Source organism: Micrasema longulum, unplaced genomic scaffold (genome assembly GCF_059751315.1).
Source record: "Micrasema longulum isolate JH-2025_06_02 unplaced genomic scaffold, ASM5975131v1 h1tg000126l, whole genome shotgun sequence".
NCBI lineage: Eukaryota > Metazoa > Arthropoda > Insecta > Trichoptera > Brachycentridae > Micrasema > Micrasema longulum.
Genome location: NW_028277332.1, coordinates 75702 through 92253, shown reverse-complemented (window position 1 = coordinate 92253; position 16552 = coordinate 75702). Strand labels below are relative to the sequence as shown.

Sequence of the window (16552 nt, the reverse complement as noted above, 5' to 3'; positions counted from 1 at the left end):
ACATTAAATATATTTAATATATTTTAATTTATTCTATTACATCTTCCAAATAAAAAATAATAATATCAATAAAAATTATTGTTTTTATTTTCCTGTTTTTTTTTTACATATTTGATTTTAGGGGATCCAACAGCGTAAAATCAGGAATTAAATGGCACCTTGGGAAAAGCGTAGGCAATGGAGTGAACTCCGATCTCCGCCATGAGAAGGGACACGATGCTAATCCTCTCCTCTGGGACATCGTGGTCGAGCAGAACTCGGATGGCCATCATGGCCGCTGCTCCCGTGGCCACAGTTGCGTCCATTAGGATGACACGGTAGTCTTTTATGTCTTTAGGTAAACGGAGGTAGTATAACTGTAAAGAAAAAAAATATATATGGGGACTGCTGATTTAATTAATACTTTGCGAGAATGAGCTATTCTGAAAATTCTAGATATAGGTTCTGCAGTGCAGATGACGAAACATCTATACGCATGAATATAACACAGAAGAAGCCGAATCTCTGGGAGACCACAGGTTAAACCCGAGGATGCGAGAAGCTCCAACAATGCGCTTCTCCAAGACACTGCAGGGTGGATCCATTTTCCCCTGTTCGAGCGATGGCTGCAAATGCTGAGACCGCCATAAAGATATAATATAAGAGAAATTATTTCTATAAAATAAATATAAAACAACATTGTTTTTAACCACTTATTTTTACTTATGCAGTCATCTCACTTCACACTTCCCATCTTTACAAGAACAACATGTCGAGTCTTTTGACTTATTAGCTTTATATGTTCGATGTAATATTTAGTAATTACTGTAAAAATAAAATATTTGATTAGTTAATTATTATTTATTTATTGACGGACTTGTGCAGTCCATTTTAACAATGGTAAATACAATTTCTTATAATAAATACAGGTACTAATAAAATAAAATACAACTAAATAAAATTAAAGCTAGGACAAAAAAATATAAATTACTACCTCAAAATAAGATCAGGTCTATCTTAGTGATTTAAAAATCTATAAAGACTTACACCAAAAAAGTCCAGATCTTGTCTCAAGTTTACAATACGACACAATGGAGCTAATAAGTAGAGTATTTTTGTCATGTTGTTCTTGTTAAGATGGGAGGTGTGAAGTGAGGTGGATACGATGTTTAAAACTAGTCAGGAGTGGACTAAAGGAAATATTGTTTATTTGGTTATTTGATATTTTTTTTGTACTGCTTTTTCAATTTCTAAAATTTCCAATTTGTGTAATTTTAATTTCGATTGAAGATTACCTGTTAAAATATTAACAGATCCATAAGTTGATTATACCTTGATAAAGAAGCCTGTGTAGCTTTGAAACCAGTCGGTAGAAAAAATAATCACAAAGTTAATGCTTCAAATACAAATTTTATAGAATTTATTTTTTCTCATTTATGGAAAAATTCATTAAATTATTTTTATTCATTTTTGATTTGTATTTTAGTTTTTTAGGAAGTTTCTATTAAAAAATATATTATTCATATATTTCATTTTATTTCTTTAAATGTATACAGCACTACTGCCAATTACAATATACATAAATTATATTATTAGGTAACTACAAAAACGTATTTTAAAAAAAGCACTATAGATTATTAAGGTTCATAAAAACAATAGTAAACAAAGACCAAAGACTCACTAATACACATTATGATACATAATTAGAGAGGAAGAGTCTAAAGCTGGAAATCCCAGCATGGAAAAGATCCACCTCTCTCGGTAGGCTGTTCAACAGACCAATCATTACCCCCACAGACATTATCAACTTATACAACTCATAGCAGACTCACCATAGGCCTTTGTTAACATTTCACACACCTTGTTACACTTAATTTCATTTTTTACACAAATTTTTTTTAAAATGCTTTGATTTTTTTTTAACAAACAAAAGTCGCCGAGCCGACAAAGTAAACAATGAATACAGCTGAAAGTTTTAGCATACTTCAGGGGCATGTCTACCAACATAACAAAAAAAAAGACAATCGGACTCATCAAACCAGCAAAATTTAAAAATTCCCGTTATTTTCTAAACACACCTCGTATATATACATATTTTTTTATTGAACATTACTTTTGATGGTGACACCATAAGTAATCTTTCGTTTTTAAGAGAGATTACAACACTTTAGAAATAATAAAATTTAAAAACCTTCTCATTATGTATAAGTGAACTGAAACATACCTCTGGTTCTCCAGTAGCCTGGTTGGTCTGGATGAGAATTTTGCCGATGCGAATATCTTTACAAACATCACAAACCGCCTGCTCCATCGTCTCCCCGGCCCTGAGGATGGACACTCCGCATATTCTCTGACAACTGCTTCTTTTCCCTGCACAAATAAGAAACGGAAAACATCTAATTACAGAACTAGAATATTAAAAATTTATTTTTAAAATATCATTATTTCCCTATCAACATTCAGTAGTGCATTGGTACTGTAGTGGAATCTGTTTCGTGTGGTTATGATATTTATATAGAATTATTTTACCAATGTTTTGTCGCAGGTATGGCCTAAATTCTCCAATGACCCGCCTTTGTCGTATTGTTAACTCAAGACAGGATCTGGACTTTTTTGGTTTAAGTTTACAACGATTTAAACGAGCACTAAATAAATAGTCCAGATCTTGTCTCGATGTCCCTTATGTTTGTCAATGCTTCTTTCTTTTTTCTTTAAATGTTTTAAACTACTCTTTTATTGTAATATTTAAACCTTATAAATTGTATACATGGACAATGTCCGTTAATAAATAAATAAATAAATAAAAGATTTTAACTTAAATACAGTAAAACCTCGTTTTTACGTTCCTCAATTTTACGTTTTCCCGCTTTTTACACCGAAATGTTCAGGACCCATTTTTCTTATTACATTCTCATACAAATATTCCCCCCAATTAACGTTTTTTACATTTTTCATCACCTCGGTTTTACTTTTGGAAAATTTTGGAATTCATTTGATGTGTCAAAAAAACCATAAGTATGTCGTAATAATGATGCCGCGGCCCGCGCGCCACCGTGTGAGCCATGCGAATGAAGAATAAAAACAGGTAAACAATTAATAAAGTATAAATTATTGCCTTAACCTAAATTCAAAGCTGGTGCAGCGTAATTGACCTTATTGTTTAAGTGTCTTCCTTTAAAGTTAGTATTAGTTTTCTTTGAACAAAAACGTTATATTGGCATGTACAAATCATGATTTACAGTTGACAAACGTTTGGAAACAATACAGTTTTAATCATTAAATTGTTATGTTTAAAACATAACAATGGAAATATTTAAAGTTATAAAAAAGATGGTTTAAAAAGTTGACATAAAAGTGGAAACAATTTTGCCGCGATCTATATGACAGTTGTTTTTAGTGATGCCATAGAAAAAAAAATGATACCATATAAATAAAATTTCCCAACATTTGGGGAAAAATTTTTGTACGTTATTTTATGCAAATTCAAAATTCTATAAATAATTTAATAAATAACACGCTTTTTAAATCAAATAAAAAATCAGATTACAGAATATTGTTTGAAAACATATAAAAACATTTTTTGTAAAATCATTGAAAATAAGTAAAAAAAATAAATGTTGTCAATTTCCACTTATCACCGTTTTTACAATTTTTCTGGAATTATATTTACACTGTAGTGTAGCAAATCAATTTTATTTTGATGTGTAATTCCTATTTTTTCCAAACATTTTGCATTTCCTCACGTTTTCTCAGTATAACACTTTTTTCTTGCTCCCTTGAAAAACGTAAAAAGGGGGGTTTTACTGTATTTCGTCGGGAGTTTAAAAAATACATACCTTGATATACAAAGTCCTGTGGTGTATCCACTTCTACATCATGGAATGGCAGAAGGGAAAGCGCATATTCTATGACAAGTCTAATTAAACGCTTGGAATAGAATATAAACTCATCTCTCGGCGTGTCTTTGTTTCTGATAAAGGTGTGGAGGCCTCTCACCTTAAAGGAAAAAAAATGTATTATGATTATTTGATCACAAAAAGGCAGTTATGCTGTGAACACCATTGAATACAAGGTATATCCAGAAACTTGATGGTTGGCCTCGTGGTGTAATGGTCAGCGAATTTGCCTACCATGCGAGAGGTCTCGTGACAAGGATATAAAATATTAATTTAAAAAGGTGTTTTTACACTAGAATGTTTCATAGTACCTGGACTGGTACCTGAAGCGTAAGACTGATCATCTTACCTTCATGTAACAAAAATGATCAAGATACGCTGCGATTGGTGTACCAATGCAGTGCCTTATGCACCATTAGGTCCGGAAAGGATTTTTTATTTATTTATTTATTTAGAATCTTTATACCATAAATTATTTTTCTACATAACTTCACCATTTTGTAAGCAATACAGAAATAATATCACATTTTTATTTTGCACAATTTTAAAGCCATAAGGGTCTGTGAAATACTGCCGAGAAAAAAAATCTTTTTTCTACTTTTTGAATTTTGAATTTATGATTTGGAATTCTCGCAAAAATGGTCATTGCATTGGCCGCGTCCATAATACGTCACGATTCATAATTGTTTCATATTTTGTTTGAATCCGTTAAATTTTTTATAGAACATTGTCACGAATCTTGACGTCACAATTATCAATGCCAAACATGTCGCATTTTTCTAGGTACATATTAAAAAAAAAAAATTTAAAGTTATGTATGAAAACATTTCTCCACAATATTTATATTGATTTTGAAAATACAATTAATTTTTCTAAATTCATTTCATGTATTTTTATCGGAATTTGAAGCATTTAAAAAAATATAATATTTTATTTTATTTAGGAAACATACAGCACAATAACACAGATTTATGGTATACAAAATTAGACTTGACTCTAATGGACGAGTGAAGTGTCCATATTATATTACATGCTAAGGGTATCAATTAACTATTTATATTTTTTCAAGTACAATAATATTACAAGGCATATCCAGAAAGTAAGAGTACTGTTTGGCTCTCGTGATGTGAGTTTTTTCCCCCAAAAGTTGGCAACACTGATTGGTAGTGGGGGTCTCCTGAACACAACGAGCATCGGCGACCCTCATTACCCCATTATGACGACCTTCATTAAACTGTCTCACCCATCTTACAATGGAATAAAATGAGTCATCACATGTTCACCGTACACCTCACATATCTGTTGACGAATTGTTTAATGTTCTTCACATTATGAAAATGTATTACATACCTTATCTAACAAGTGGCGAGATTTTCAATTTTATTAGGCATTTCAAACAAGCACCACGAAGCGTACACAACAGTTAGCTCACTCGTAATGGCATCAACGCCTCAATAGGTCTGGGTAAGTACTACACATGCGGGAAACTGCGATGGCAATAAATACAAACAAAACTGACTTTCCGGATATATCTCGTGTATGGTATTATCGGTTCGGGCTACAAAATAAAGTAATTTACCTGCGGAGTGGGAGGAAGCAGGTATATGGAGTCTGGTAGTGGCTGACCCATGTGTGCGTGGGCCAATTCTTCGCGTAACTTGAAACCTCTCTAAAAGATTTTATTACAATTGAATTATTTTTGAAAAAATAACATTAAATGACAAAGTTTAACACAATACAATAGAGATGGAGGACATTTTAAGGCAACATAGACATCTAGGCATTTTAAGTCTTTGGCAAGCTATATAAATCTTGGAGAGGAAATTACAAACGCAATATTTTTTTATTTGGTTTAAATCAATAATAACAGCTTTCAAAATTGAAAAATTTATAACTGATAATTTGATTATTGTATGAATTAGAAAGTTGAATGAAACTAATATTCTTTAATAAAACCGAGTGAATATTTGAATACTATATTGATACTTCTTACACAAACAATTTATTGAAATTGAATGACATAAATTGTGGGTAAAAAACTAGTTGACACAGTTATATTTATAGTGATGTTGCAAAATCTTTCTGAATTTTTTGGCAGCGTATTTTTACACAGAGTGATTTATTTATTTATTTATTCTTCATACTATCACTGTAAAACTAGTTTATTGTGATCATTATGAGACCTGTAACTTTTGATAACCTGTTGTCTCTCATCAACTTCAGGGTGCCTGGAAGAATGACTAGACAGGTGCCACCGTTTTGTAGCAACAATTCACGGACAGTGTATACTTGTAATGCAGTATTAAATAGACTTCATGAACTCGGCAATAGTTATTCCCACGTATCTGATATATTTAGTGTAGGGTATTGTTCCTATATTTATTTTAATTATATTTATTTATGCACACATTTCATATACAGTTTTTTGTTCACTTTGCATAGCTGTGTGAAACAGTACTTATGATTTTCTTGTAGTTTTTACTGTAGAATGTTTTGTTATTTAAACTTTCTACTAAATATGCTGTATAATTTTTAGGTTATTTTTTTAAAATATAAATCTTGTATAATTTTTGGTTTGATTTTTTTTATTTTTTATAAATCTTGTTTATAAAATTCATGTTTTTTAAAAAAAAAGAAAAAAATATTAAGCCAAATATGTTAATATTATAAATGTTTGTAAAATGCAGATTTGCCGTTTGTGTTAATAAAATAAATAACACTAAGCAGAGGATAAAAAAAAACTATTCAAGAACATTGTTGAACCAAAATTTGAATCTCAACTCAATTTGATTGTCTTTACCAGATCGATCTCTCTTTCAATATACAGTAAAACCCCCGTTTTACATTTTTTCAAGGGAGCAGCAAAAAAGTGTCAAACCGAAGAAAACGCTCAAGTGAGGAAATGAAAAGCTGCAGAAAAATTGCAAAAACTGTCATAATTGGGGATTATTTATATTTACCTATGATTTAATTAAAAATATTTTGTACTTTTTCAATCAATACCACAATGTGATTTTTATTATTGAATTAAAATAAAAAACATGTTAAAATAATTTTATGTAAGTACTTAATCTTAAAAACACGAAAATTTACATTTGAATTTGCATAAAATGCAATCAATGATTTTTTCCCTAAATATTGGGAAATTTTGTTTATATGGTATCACATTTTTTAGTATGGCCCACAAAATTTCAACTGTCATTTAAATCGCGGCAAAATTGTTTCACACTTTTATAATAACTGTTTAAACAATCTTCTTTCCAAATTATGTCTATAACTTCAAATAATATTTCTATTGGCAAATTTTTAAACTATCTGCATCGTAATTTATTGATGTAAAGACTTTATTCTTCCTAAACATGCGTCAACCGCATGTCACAATTTAGTAAAATGTCAAAATTAGACATTTAAACAAAATGGTCAATTACACTGAGCATACTTTGAATTTAGTTTGAGACAATTTACACATTTTTTATTTATCTTCATTTTATTCACGATTTTAGGCAAACGCGGCGGTGCACGGCTCGGCGTCTTTTGACAGATCGAATGAGTTTCGATTTTTTTTAAACTAAAAACCGGGGTTACGAAAAACGTTAATTGGGGGAATATTTTAATGAGCGTGTATGGAAAAAAATGAGACCTAAACATGTTGGCATAAAAAGCGGGAAAACGTAAAATTGAGGAAAGTAAAAACGAGGTTTTACTGTATATTTTTATTGGAAATTTGAGCAGTTTCTGTATTTGCTGTATTAAAAAGACATTTGCATAAGAGAGGTGGCCTAATTTCAAGTACACAGCTACATTTTAATTCCTTTTTTCTGACATGATAATTTTTATTTTTTAAAAAGAAAAAAGAAATATTAGCGTTCTTATAATTTACCCAAATATTTCAATTTTGGCGGCCATTTTCAACGAGTTGTAAATAACTCACTGTTAGAAAAAGGAAACCAAGTTGGGGTAGAGTGGGGTTTGAACCCCGGACCTCTGATCCGTGAGTCCGCAACACTAGCCACGGGACCACAACCCGATATAATAGGTAGTAATAATGTGTAGAGGGTCGAATACAAACTCTGTTTGCTTATGTATAAGTCACTGCACAACTCTGCTCCGGAATATCTAAGGGAGCTATACATTTCAGATGAACTAGCTGACAGGCGTCTAACGCTTAGATCAGCTACGTCTACGGCGAGAGGAAAAGTTATTATACCTCTACGCAGCGCACTAAATTTAGTGAACGGTCGCAGGCCGCATTTGCGGTCGCAGGCCCTATGGCATGGAATGCTCTCCCAGCAGAGGTGCGAGGCTGTGAAAGTGAAGTGATGTTTCGGAAAAAACTTAAAACCCACTTGTTCTCTAAATCATTTGAATAAATCCGTAGAATGTGACAACAAAATAAATTATTTTAATTAAATTACAAATTTAAAAGAATCACTATGTAAAGCGCCCTTGAAGTATTTTGTTACGAAAATGGCGCTATATAAGTTATCCATAATAATAATAATAATAATAAAAAAGTAATGAGTAATAATGTGTAATGTCATGACCCTCAGAACTGAGGAATGACAGAGAAGAAGAAGTATTTTTACAAGTGCTATCAAAACGAGTAGTGAATCAGATAAAAAGAAAATTTTTACACAAAACAGCATATTTATATCTCATTTTTTTATACTCGTCTGCTAAGAAAAGTAGCATGGATGATTGGCCTCGAGAGGGGAGACTACACTTACGGAGAAATGGAGCCAATGTTAAAAATCTCAAGTCTACAAAAACATAGAAATAACATTGACTCCATATTAATGTTTAATTTACTGAATGGCTTAATTGATGTACTGTCATTACTGGATACATTATAAACAAATCCGAAAATAATACAATGATAAATTGGGCGATCAATATTTCTGTATTCAGGATTGTGAAGTTCCCACTCACCAGCATAAGCTGCGTGTGCACGTGTTGCACTATGAGTTGTATGGCCACATTGTTCTCCCCTCCGCGCGGTACGATGATGTCCGCGTGCGCCATGGACGGAGCGATGTAGTTGGAGTACGAGGGCTTCACCATCTGCATATACTGCTTCAGTACACCGTCCAAGTCGCGCGCTCTCTGAGATATGTCCCTGGTTTAGAAAAATATCAATTCTTATAAATGAAATTCTTCATGGACGATCATAATCTTTAAATATATAATTCCTCTGTACGTGATGTCACCGTACTCCTAAACGGCTTAACCGATTTACGTGCGGTTATCAGAGAAATATAGATCTATGCGTTGTGCGTGTTCGTAGATATAAAAATATTCAAGCGAACCCGTAAAAAAGAAGTTAGGAGCATAAATGTTTTATTCATCGCTCTATCAGGGTTGCATTCGAGGAGAATGCATTTGCAGAAAAATGTCGTTTTTTTGTGTATGAAAAAGTTTATTTTTGAATGTTTACAAACAGCATTTGTTTTTTGTGGATCTCAATCAGATTCTTTCCTTAAATTCCTTATAATTTCTACCCATTTATTTCTTTTTATTGGATTTTTGGTAACAATAAAATATTATTAAATTCAATGCATTTTAAAAAATCGTATTCCGACATAAGTACACCCCTTGTTGGTGAGACGACTGGAGTTTGACATTCGCAAAAAGAATGCCATATTTGAAAAAATATTTATTTTATGTTTTGGAATTCAACCATAAACAAGTACCTAGGTACCTACCTGAATTCAATATACACAATTTTTAGTTTTGGAACACAATCATAAACAAGTACCTAGGTACCTACTTATCAATGAAAAGTATTTTGCCAACTTTCGGGCAGGACAACGTCTGTCGGGTCCGCTAGTAATTTATAGAAATACGAAAGAACAGTTAGTGATACACAGATGCAACAAATTTATTTATTTATTTGATATACAAACATTGGAATAATAAATATAAGGTCAGGGTGCCAACAGTGGATCACCCTTTTTGGAGGGCTGTAATTTAGTAATGGTTTAAACACGAAAGCTATAATTTGGTATTACTGTAGCTTAATTATCGTATTTACAGACTGCATTGAATTTTTAAAAAATTACTGATTAATATAAAGAGTTACAACGATTTTATTGAAAAATGGGAAATGATCCACTGTGTACTCTAGGCCGGGTACAGTGGATCACAAATAAATCAACAGTGGCTCATTCTAGTACATGGAAAATAAATATGTATTTGGATTTATATGAATATGTGGGTAATAATAATAATGTTTGGATAATTTATATAGCGCCATTTTTGTGAAAATCACCTCAAGGGCGCTGTACAATAAATAAATATCCCAGCACGTCTCGCAGCTACAGAGCGCATGGACGGTTGGGATTCTAGTTCCTCGTCTCCAATTATGATATATTACAAATATGATATATAGGAGCTAGATAACAGCACGTCTTGCAGCTACAGAGCGCATGGACAGTAAGAAATCTAGCCCCTATTTACATTTTTATTTTTAAACATTTTATTTGACAATGAAGTTTAGAGTTTAAGTGATATTTTAAAGAACGAAATAAAAGCAAATTCATAAAAATAGAAGTTAGATTACAACAAGTCTTGCAGCTACTGCTCAAGTTTTTGCTCAATTGTTGACAGTATTTTTGTTCGGTATGTCCGAGCTCGTTACAAAAATTCTCGCTATTTCCATGATCGTTACAACCGACTTCGACAGTATGTGTAAATTTGAAGGGTAGGACTTTTATTTACCTCCGTAAGCGCCGCGCTAAGCGAATATCTGCATCCGTGTCGACAAACACTTTCACATCTAGCAGCTTCAACACCTCCGGGTGGTAGAACGCCAATATGCCTTCAAATATAATCACATTTGCGCCGTACATTGTTTTCTGCAAGTTTAAACAAATGTTACACAATATTGTCATTTTATGCAATGAAAATAATTTTGAATAATTTAAAACAATCATCGTGTGCATTTTACGCAAATTTAAATTTTAATAAATAAAAGTTAAGTACCTACGTAAAATTAGTTAAACATGTTTTGTTTAATTCATTAAAAAAATTAAAATTAAAAAAACACATTAAAATTGAAAAAATAATTTTAATGAAATCATAGAATTGATATAAAATAAGAGAGTGGCTACTCGATCAAAAGTTTATATATGAATAGTAGCTTATGTGTAAACATTTTAATTTTTCATATATTTTCTTGTATTTAAAAAATAAATTTATATATTATTATTTGTATAAACATGTTTATTCTGATCTTTCCGGCTGTTAATTTTTATCTGTTGTTCATTGTTTTTATAAATTTAAATAATATTGTTAAGTTAGTATAAATATAATCTTCACCAACAAGCTACAGAAAGTGGCTTGGTGGGATTTTAGTTTTAATAAAAATATAACAAGTGATTTTTTTTTTAAATTGTAAAAATGTATGATTATACTATTAAAATAAATAAAAGTATAATAATAATCCCCAATTATGAGTTTTTACAATTTTTTCAGTATATTTAGTATAGTCTAGCACAAAAATTATATTTTTTATTTCTTTTTTCCTTGCATTTTTCTTTTCCTCACTTAAGTGTTTTCCTCAGTTTTACACTTTTTTGTTGCTCCCTAGGACGATGACGTATAATGAAATAGGCACATGGCATTTCATTTAGTCGGTAATTGTCTTTATTCTCCAACGAACTTTGATCATCAACAGACACGATGCTACGCAGAAATATGCTGTTGTGTGTGACAAAAATGCTTGTGAAACGCAAAACAGATATATCGTTTCGTTCAGAAAGAAATATAAATATCACTTAGTTCATATTTATTTCTGTGTAGCTCATTACCAGAGACAATACTAGCAGGCAGCTGTCAAAATATTTAAAAAGGTGCTTAAAAATATAGCCAATGAGGAAGTTCACTGGTTTTCTATTTGTTTTTATTAAATTAAGCCAAAAATTAAAAATATATATTTTCTGAATCGTATTATCAGCGCTATGACTTTTTTTAAGCTCTGTGATATTTATTTATTACCGGACATTGTCCATGTATACAATTTATAAGGTTTAAATATTACAATAAAAGAATAGTTTAAAACATTTTTAAAAAAAGAAAGAAGCATTGACAAACATAAGGGACATCAAGACAAGATCTAGACTATTTATTTAGTGTTCGTTCCAATCGTTGTAAACTTAAACCAAAAAAGTCCAGATCTTGTCTTGAGTTAACAATACGACAAAGACGGATTGGAGAATTAAGGCCATAGTTTGTTCTAGGCGATCGATGAACAGTACTTCATTGTTTCTCAACCTACGAGTCGGAATATTGAATTTTATTTGTCCCAGTAATGATGGAACATCGATTATACCGTTTAGTATGCCGAACATATATATGGAGTCAATATTAGTTCTACGTTTTTGTAGACTAGAAATATTGAAATTACTCCGCCTGTGATGTCACAAGCTCTCTACAGTGAGTCGTCCCGATTGGTGGGTTGGCTGGAAATTGGAAATGTACCACAAAACTCCGACATTGGTTGATTTTGGAGAACTAGTGACGTTGTTCAGTGTTAAAAAAAGCATTTTTAGTAAAATCAATAATTTTTTTTTTCATACATTTTAGTATCACCTAACAGTACCAAGAAGGCTGGAAAGGAGGATTCAAAATTGGTGGTTTTCGAATCAACAACCTCAGATTTGATACCACATTACTTGCTAAAGACGAGCAGTAAATTGCAGATATATTGGCTCAGAAAGTTGCAAATTTGGGTTGGAAATAAACAGAATTAAAACGAAGCTCATGATCGTTGACAGAGCCAATATGCTAAAACCATAAAATAGACTGACTCCAAGACCTTGAAAAAGTGCTAGATTTTGTTTATTTAGGCTCATCCATCTCTGCAGGCGGTGCACGCACATCAGAAGGAATCGAACCCGAGACCTCTTGCATGGTAGGCAAATTGTGTAGTTCAAATTTTGAATCGGGTTGTGATCCCATGGCTCGTGTTGCAGACTCAAGGGCCAGAGGTCCGAGGTTCAAACACCACCCTACCCCAACTTGATTTCCATTTTCTAATAGTGACTTATGTACAACTCGTTGAAAATGGCCACAAAAATGGAAATATTTGGGTAAATTATAACGCTAATATTTCTTTCTTTTTCAAAAAAAATAAAAAATGCACTGACCATTATGTCACAAGGCTGACAAAACTTCACTTTATAATGCTCTAATTTTTACTTTTTGGAGAGGGGCCTAAGTTCCTCATTCTATTCTTTGCTGTGCGTCCCTGCATTTTAACACTGTCTGACCATGATAAAAGTTCGTTGAAGAATTAAAGCACGAAAGACAATTACCCGTGAATTGGAACGCCATTTTATTTACACTAGTATTGTGTCTTGTTAATTATATTTATTCATATTTTTTCTCTTACAAACTATAGTTGAACGTAGTTATGCAGAAAGCAGTCAGCCATAAAAAAGTGAAACTGAGATAATAGTACTTTTATGAGAAGACTGAATAATCTAATCTACACAACAGTTCGAATGTTTTTGACGTTTACAAATGATAAACAATAAATTCGCGAGTTTTTTTTACACTACAAACAAGAATCTAATTGTGTATATTTGACCAGTTTTAATGATTTTTAAAACACCGTAAGATTTTTGTAGTGTTGTGGGTGTTTTTTTGCAAATTGAGAAATGGCGATTTTGTGATCGACACTATTTTCAGTAGGTGATTATTACACTTTTTTATATGAAAGATATCTGGCTGTTTTTAGCAGAACATAGAATCGACTTTACTGCAACCGATAACACTAATATATCATTTTTTCAAAATTGTGGACTGGCTGCTTTCTGCATAACTACGTTAAATTAATAATAAAAATAATGTGACCTCACTGGGGTTACCCGTGCTGAGGACACTTAACAATAAACTTTTTTTTAAAATATTTTTACATTTGAGAATAAACAAAGAAGACTAACTTAATAAAAAGAGATAATTAACAAAATGTTCAGACAGTTTTAAACACTACGTATTTATGTTTATAATGGAGAGAATGTCATAAATAATACTTGCAGTCCTGTTGTCCCTGGAGTGAGTGACATAATTGTAGATCGGGACTTCAACCTTCTTGCCTTCCTTCAGCCTCTGGAGAACTGAGATCAGGAGTTCCATGTCGAAGGCGTCCGGATGGTCGAAGTTGTACTCGTTCTTAGTTGCCAGCGTGTGCTGCGTTTCGTTCAGGACCTTGTAAAAGGAATCCATGCTGACGATAGTCACCCACGGAACATCGAGGGATTCTATAATCTTCTCCGCTACTGTTGTCTTGCCAGAAGCACTTGCACCGCAGATACCTGATAAATAAGAATCATATGAAACTTTAGACTAATAATGCGTCAAGCTACAGAGAAGCCCTATCGCTATGTTCCATAGAACGGAAGCGTTGTTGGTTGACGACAACTTCACTCTGCTGGCGGTCATTTGGTTTTGTTTGTCAACAGACGGTCCTAACGGACGCTTTTATCGCTGTGCTTGGCTTTGTTTGTAAATAACTTGGATATTTACGTTGGATACTGATAATCAGCTATACCTTCATCCTTTTGGTGGTCTTCCAGGTGGACGTTGACCCGTGGGATCTCATTTTCATCAATACAGACAAGTCTTTCGTCTTCCATTTTATTTTCATGGTCTCGCCAGAATTGTCTCCTCTTCCTGCTCCATTGCCCGATATTCTCAGTTTCACAGGTTTGAGTAATTAGTTGTTGTATCAAAGAAAATGAACTCACCAATGACAAAGGGCTCCACTTGCTGCCCGGCGGAGTTGTACCAGGGGGGCCTCCCGGCAGTGTAGATGGTCCTGCGGTCGGCGTGCATGATGTTCTCCGAGGCCGTCCTTTTACTTCCCGCCTGTCCCAGAGATGTAGTTCGCGGGCGGCGAGAGCGGGGAGATTTCAGCGCTCCTAGCAAAAGACAGATTATTTCAATTCTGTTGAGAGACAGCCAAAAATGATATGTCGCATTTTATAAATTTTAAAGAACAGTTTTAGAGTTTGATGGGCTATGAAAAATTGCTGAAAATTTTAGTTTACAAGTATAATTATTCTAGTGTCAGTAAACGCATTGAACATTTGTTTATACAGGTTTTTTTTCACCACGGCGCGTTCACACAAAATGCTGAGAGATTGCTTAAGAATCCAAAGATATAAATAATTCAATATGCCTTAAAAAACCGCATAATATATTTAGCAACCTTTCAACTGAATTAACTTTGGGTTTTCATCGTATAGAGGAATGAAAACAGAGATCAATTAAATAACAATAATAATTTATTTTGTCCTTGAATATTATTCAAAATGGTTTTAATTTAATTATCGATATGTTTTCGATAAGGTACAAAGTATTTTTCATTACCATTTTTTATTTATCACATTTATAATTGTTCCTTAATGCTATATTTTGCTTACAACGTTATAATTTCACTCAACTTACCTGTAAACATATTTAATAATATATTTTACACCTGATGTGTAAAATGTACAATGTGCTATTCATTTTAATAAATAAAATAAAAAATAACCGAACAGTGCATAAAACACTGTTTTACAACATCAAATGCAGTGTGACTTAATCATTTTAAATTACTCCGTATTTCAAAACAATTTATTTTATAAAGTTTATATTTGAAGCACTAACTTTGTGGTTATTCATTATAATAAAATAAATAAAACAACTTTGTTTTTAACCACTAATTTTTATAATTTTTTTTCCACCGACCGGTTTCAAAGCAAACAAGCTTCTTCGTCAAGGTTAACGTAACTAATGAATTAATTAATCCTGTCTAGCTTCGAAAATATTGATGTCAAATTACCACCCTTGTAAGGAAAAAAAGACTTGATTTATTGGGTCCATGTATTGTTGTGGGTCCATGTATGTAGTATTTAGTAAACATGATCAAAATAAAATAGGAATTAATTCATTAGTTACGTAAACCTTGACGAAGAAGCTTGTTTGCTTTGAAACCGGTCTGTAGAAAAAAAAATTAATAAAAAGTTAGTGGTTAAAAACAAAGTTGTTTTATTTATTTTATTACAATTTATTTTGTATGCTTTAACATGTATATATTTATATTTAAAAAAAAATCCACTACAATGAGCCAGGAGACCCAATTAGAGGTGAATTATAGCGCAGACCATTTGGGCTTGAGAAAAATCACATTAATTTTTTTGAGTTCTCACTGGGAATTTATTAATTTATTTTCAGTTCACAAACAGTAAAAGATATCACAATATACACGGTTTTTCAGGGCCAAACCGCGAAACTTTAGAGGATCATTCCTCATGGTATACTTTTAAAAAAATCCTAATAATTTTTTTCAAAAAAAGTCATTTAAAAAAAAAAATATGATCCCAAAATGTAGTAAATCCTTAATTTCTCCGACAAGCAGTCCCTCCACAAACCCCTACCCCTTTCCTACCCAGCCGCTTCACTTGTCCAAGATCTTAAAGATTTACTCCATTTTGAGACTATAAAAAAAAGACTTTTTGGAAAAAAATTATTAGGATTTTTTTTAAAAGCTTACCGTGTGGAATGTTCCTCTGGAGATTCGCAGTCTGGCCCTGAAAAACCGTGTATAAACAATTCATAAAATAATAACACTACACAACCTTCACCAATAATATGTGAACATCGATAATCACAAAAAAAGTTAAATATAC

General features: G+C 32.2%; 1 protein-coding gene across 2 annotated transcripts in view; it reads right to left on the bottom strand.

Moving 5' to 3' along the window:
• The window catches only part of l(2)k01209 (uridine-cytidine kinase-like lethal (2) k01209), a 32616-nt gene that overhangs the window by 6265 nt on the left and 9799 nt on the right, over positions 1-16552 (bottom strand). For both annotated transcript variants that reach the window (XM_088240525.1, XM_088240531.1), the window contains 8 exons: positions 14624-14797; positions 13914-14191; positions 10593-10729; positions 8805-8991; positions 5455-5544; positions 3816-3975; positions 2204-2349; positions 159-356 (listed from right to left, as the gene is read on the bottom strand). In XM_088240525.1, coding sequence (XP_088096651.1) covers positions 159-356; positions 2204-2349; positions 3816-3975; positions 5455-5544; positions 8805-8991; positions 10593-10729; positions 13914-14191; positions 14624-14797 — 1370 coding nt within the window. The remainder of the gene's footprint in view (positions 1-158; positions 357-2203; positions 2350-3815; positions 3976-5454; positions 5545-8804; positions 8992-10592; positions 10730-13913; positions 14192-14623; positions 14798-16552) is intronic.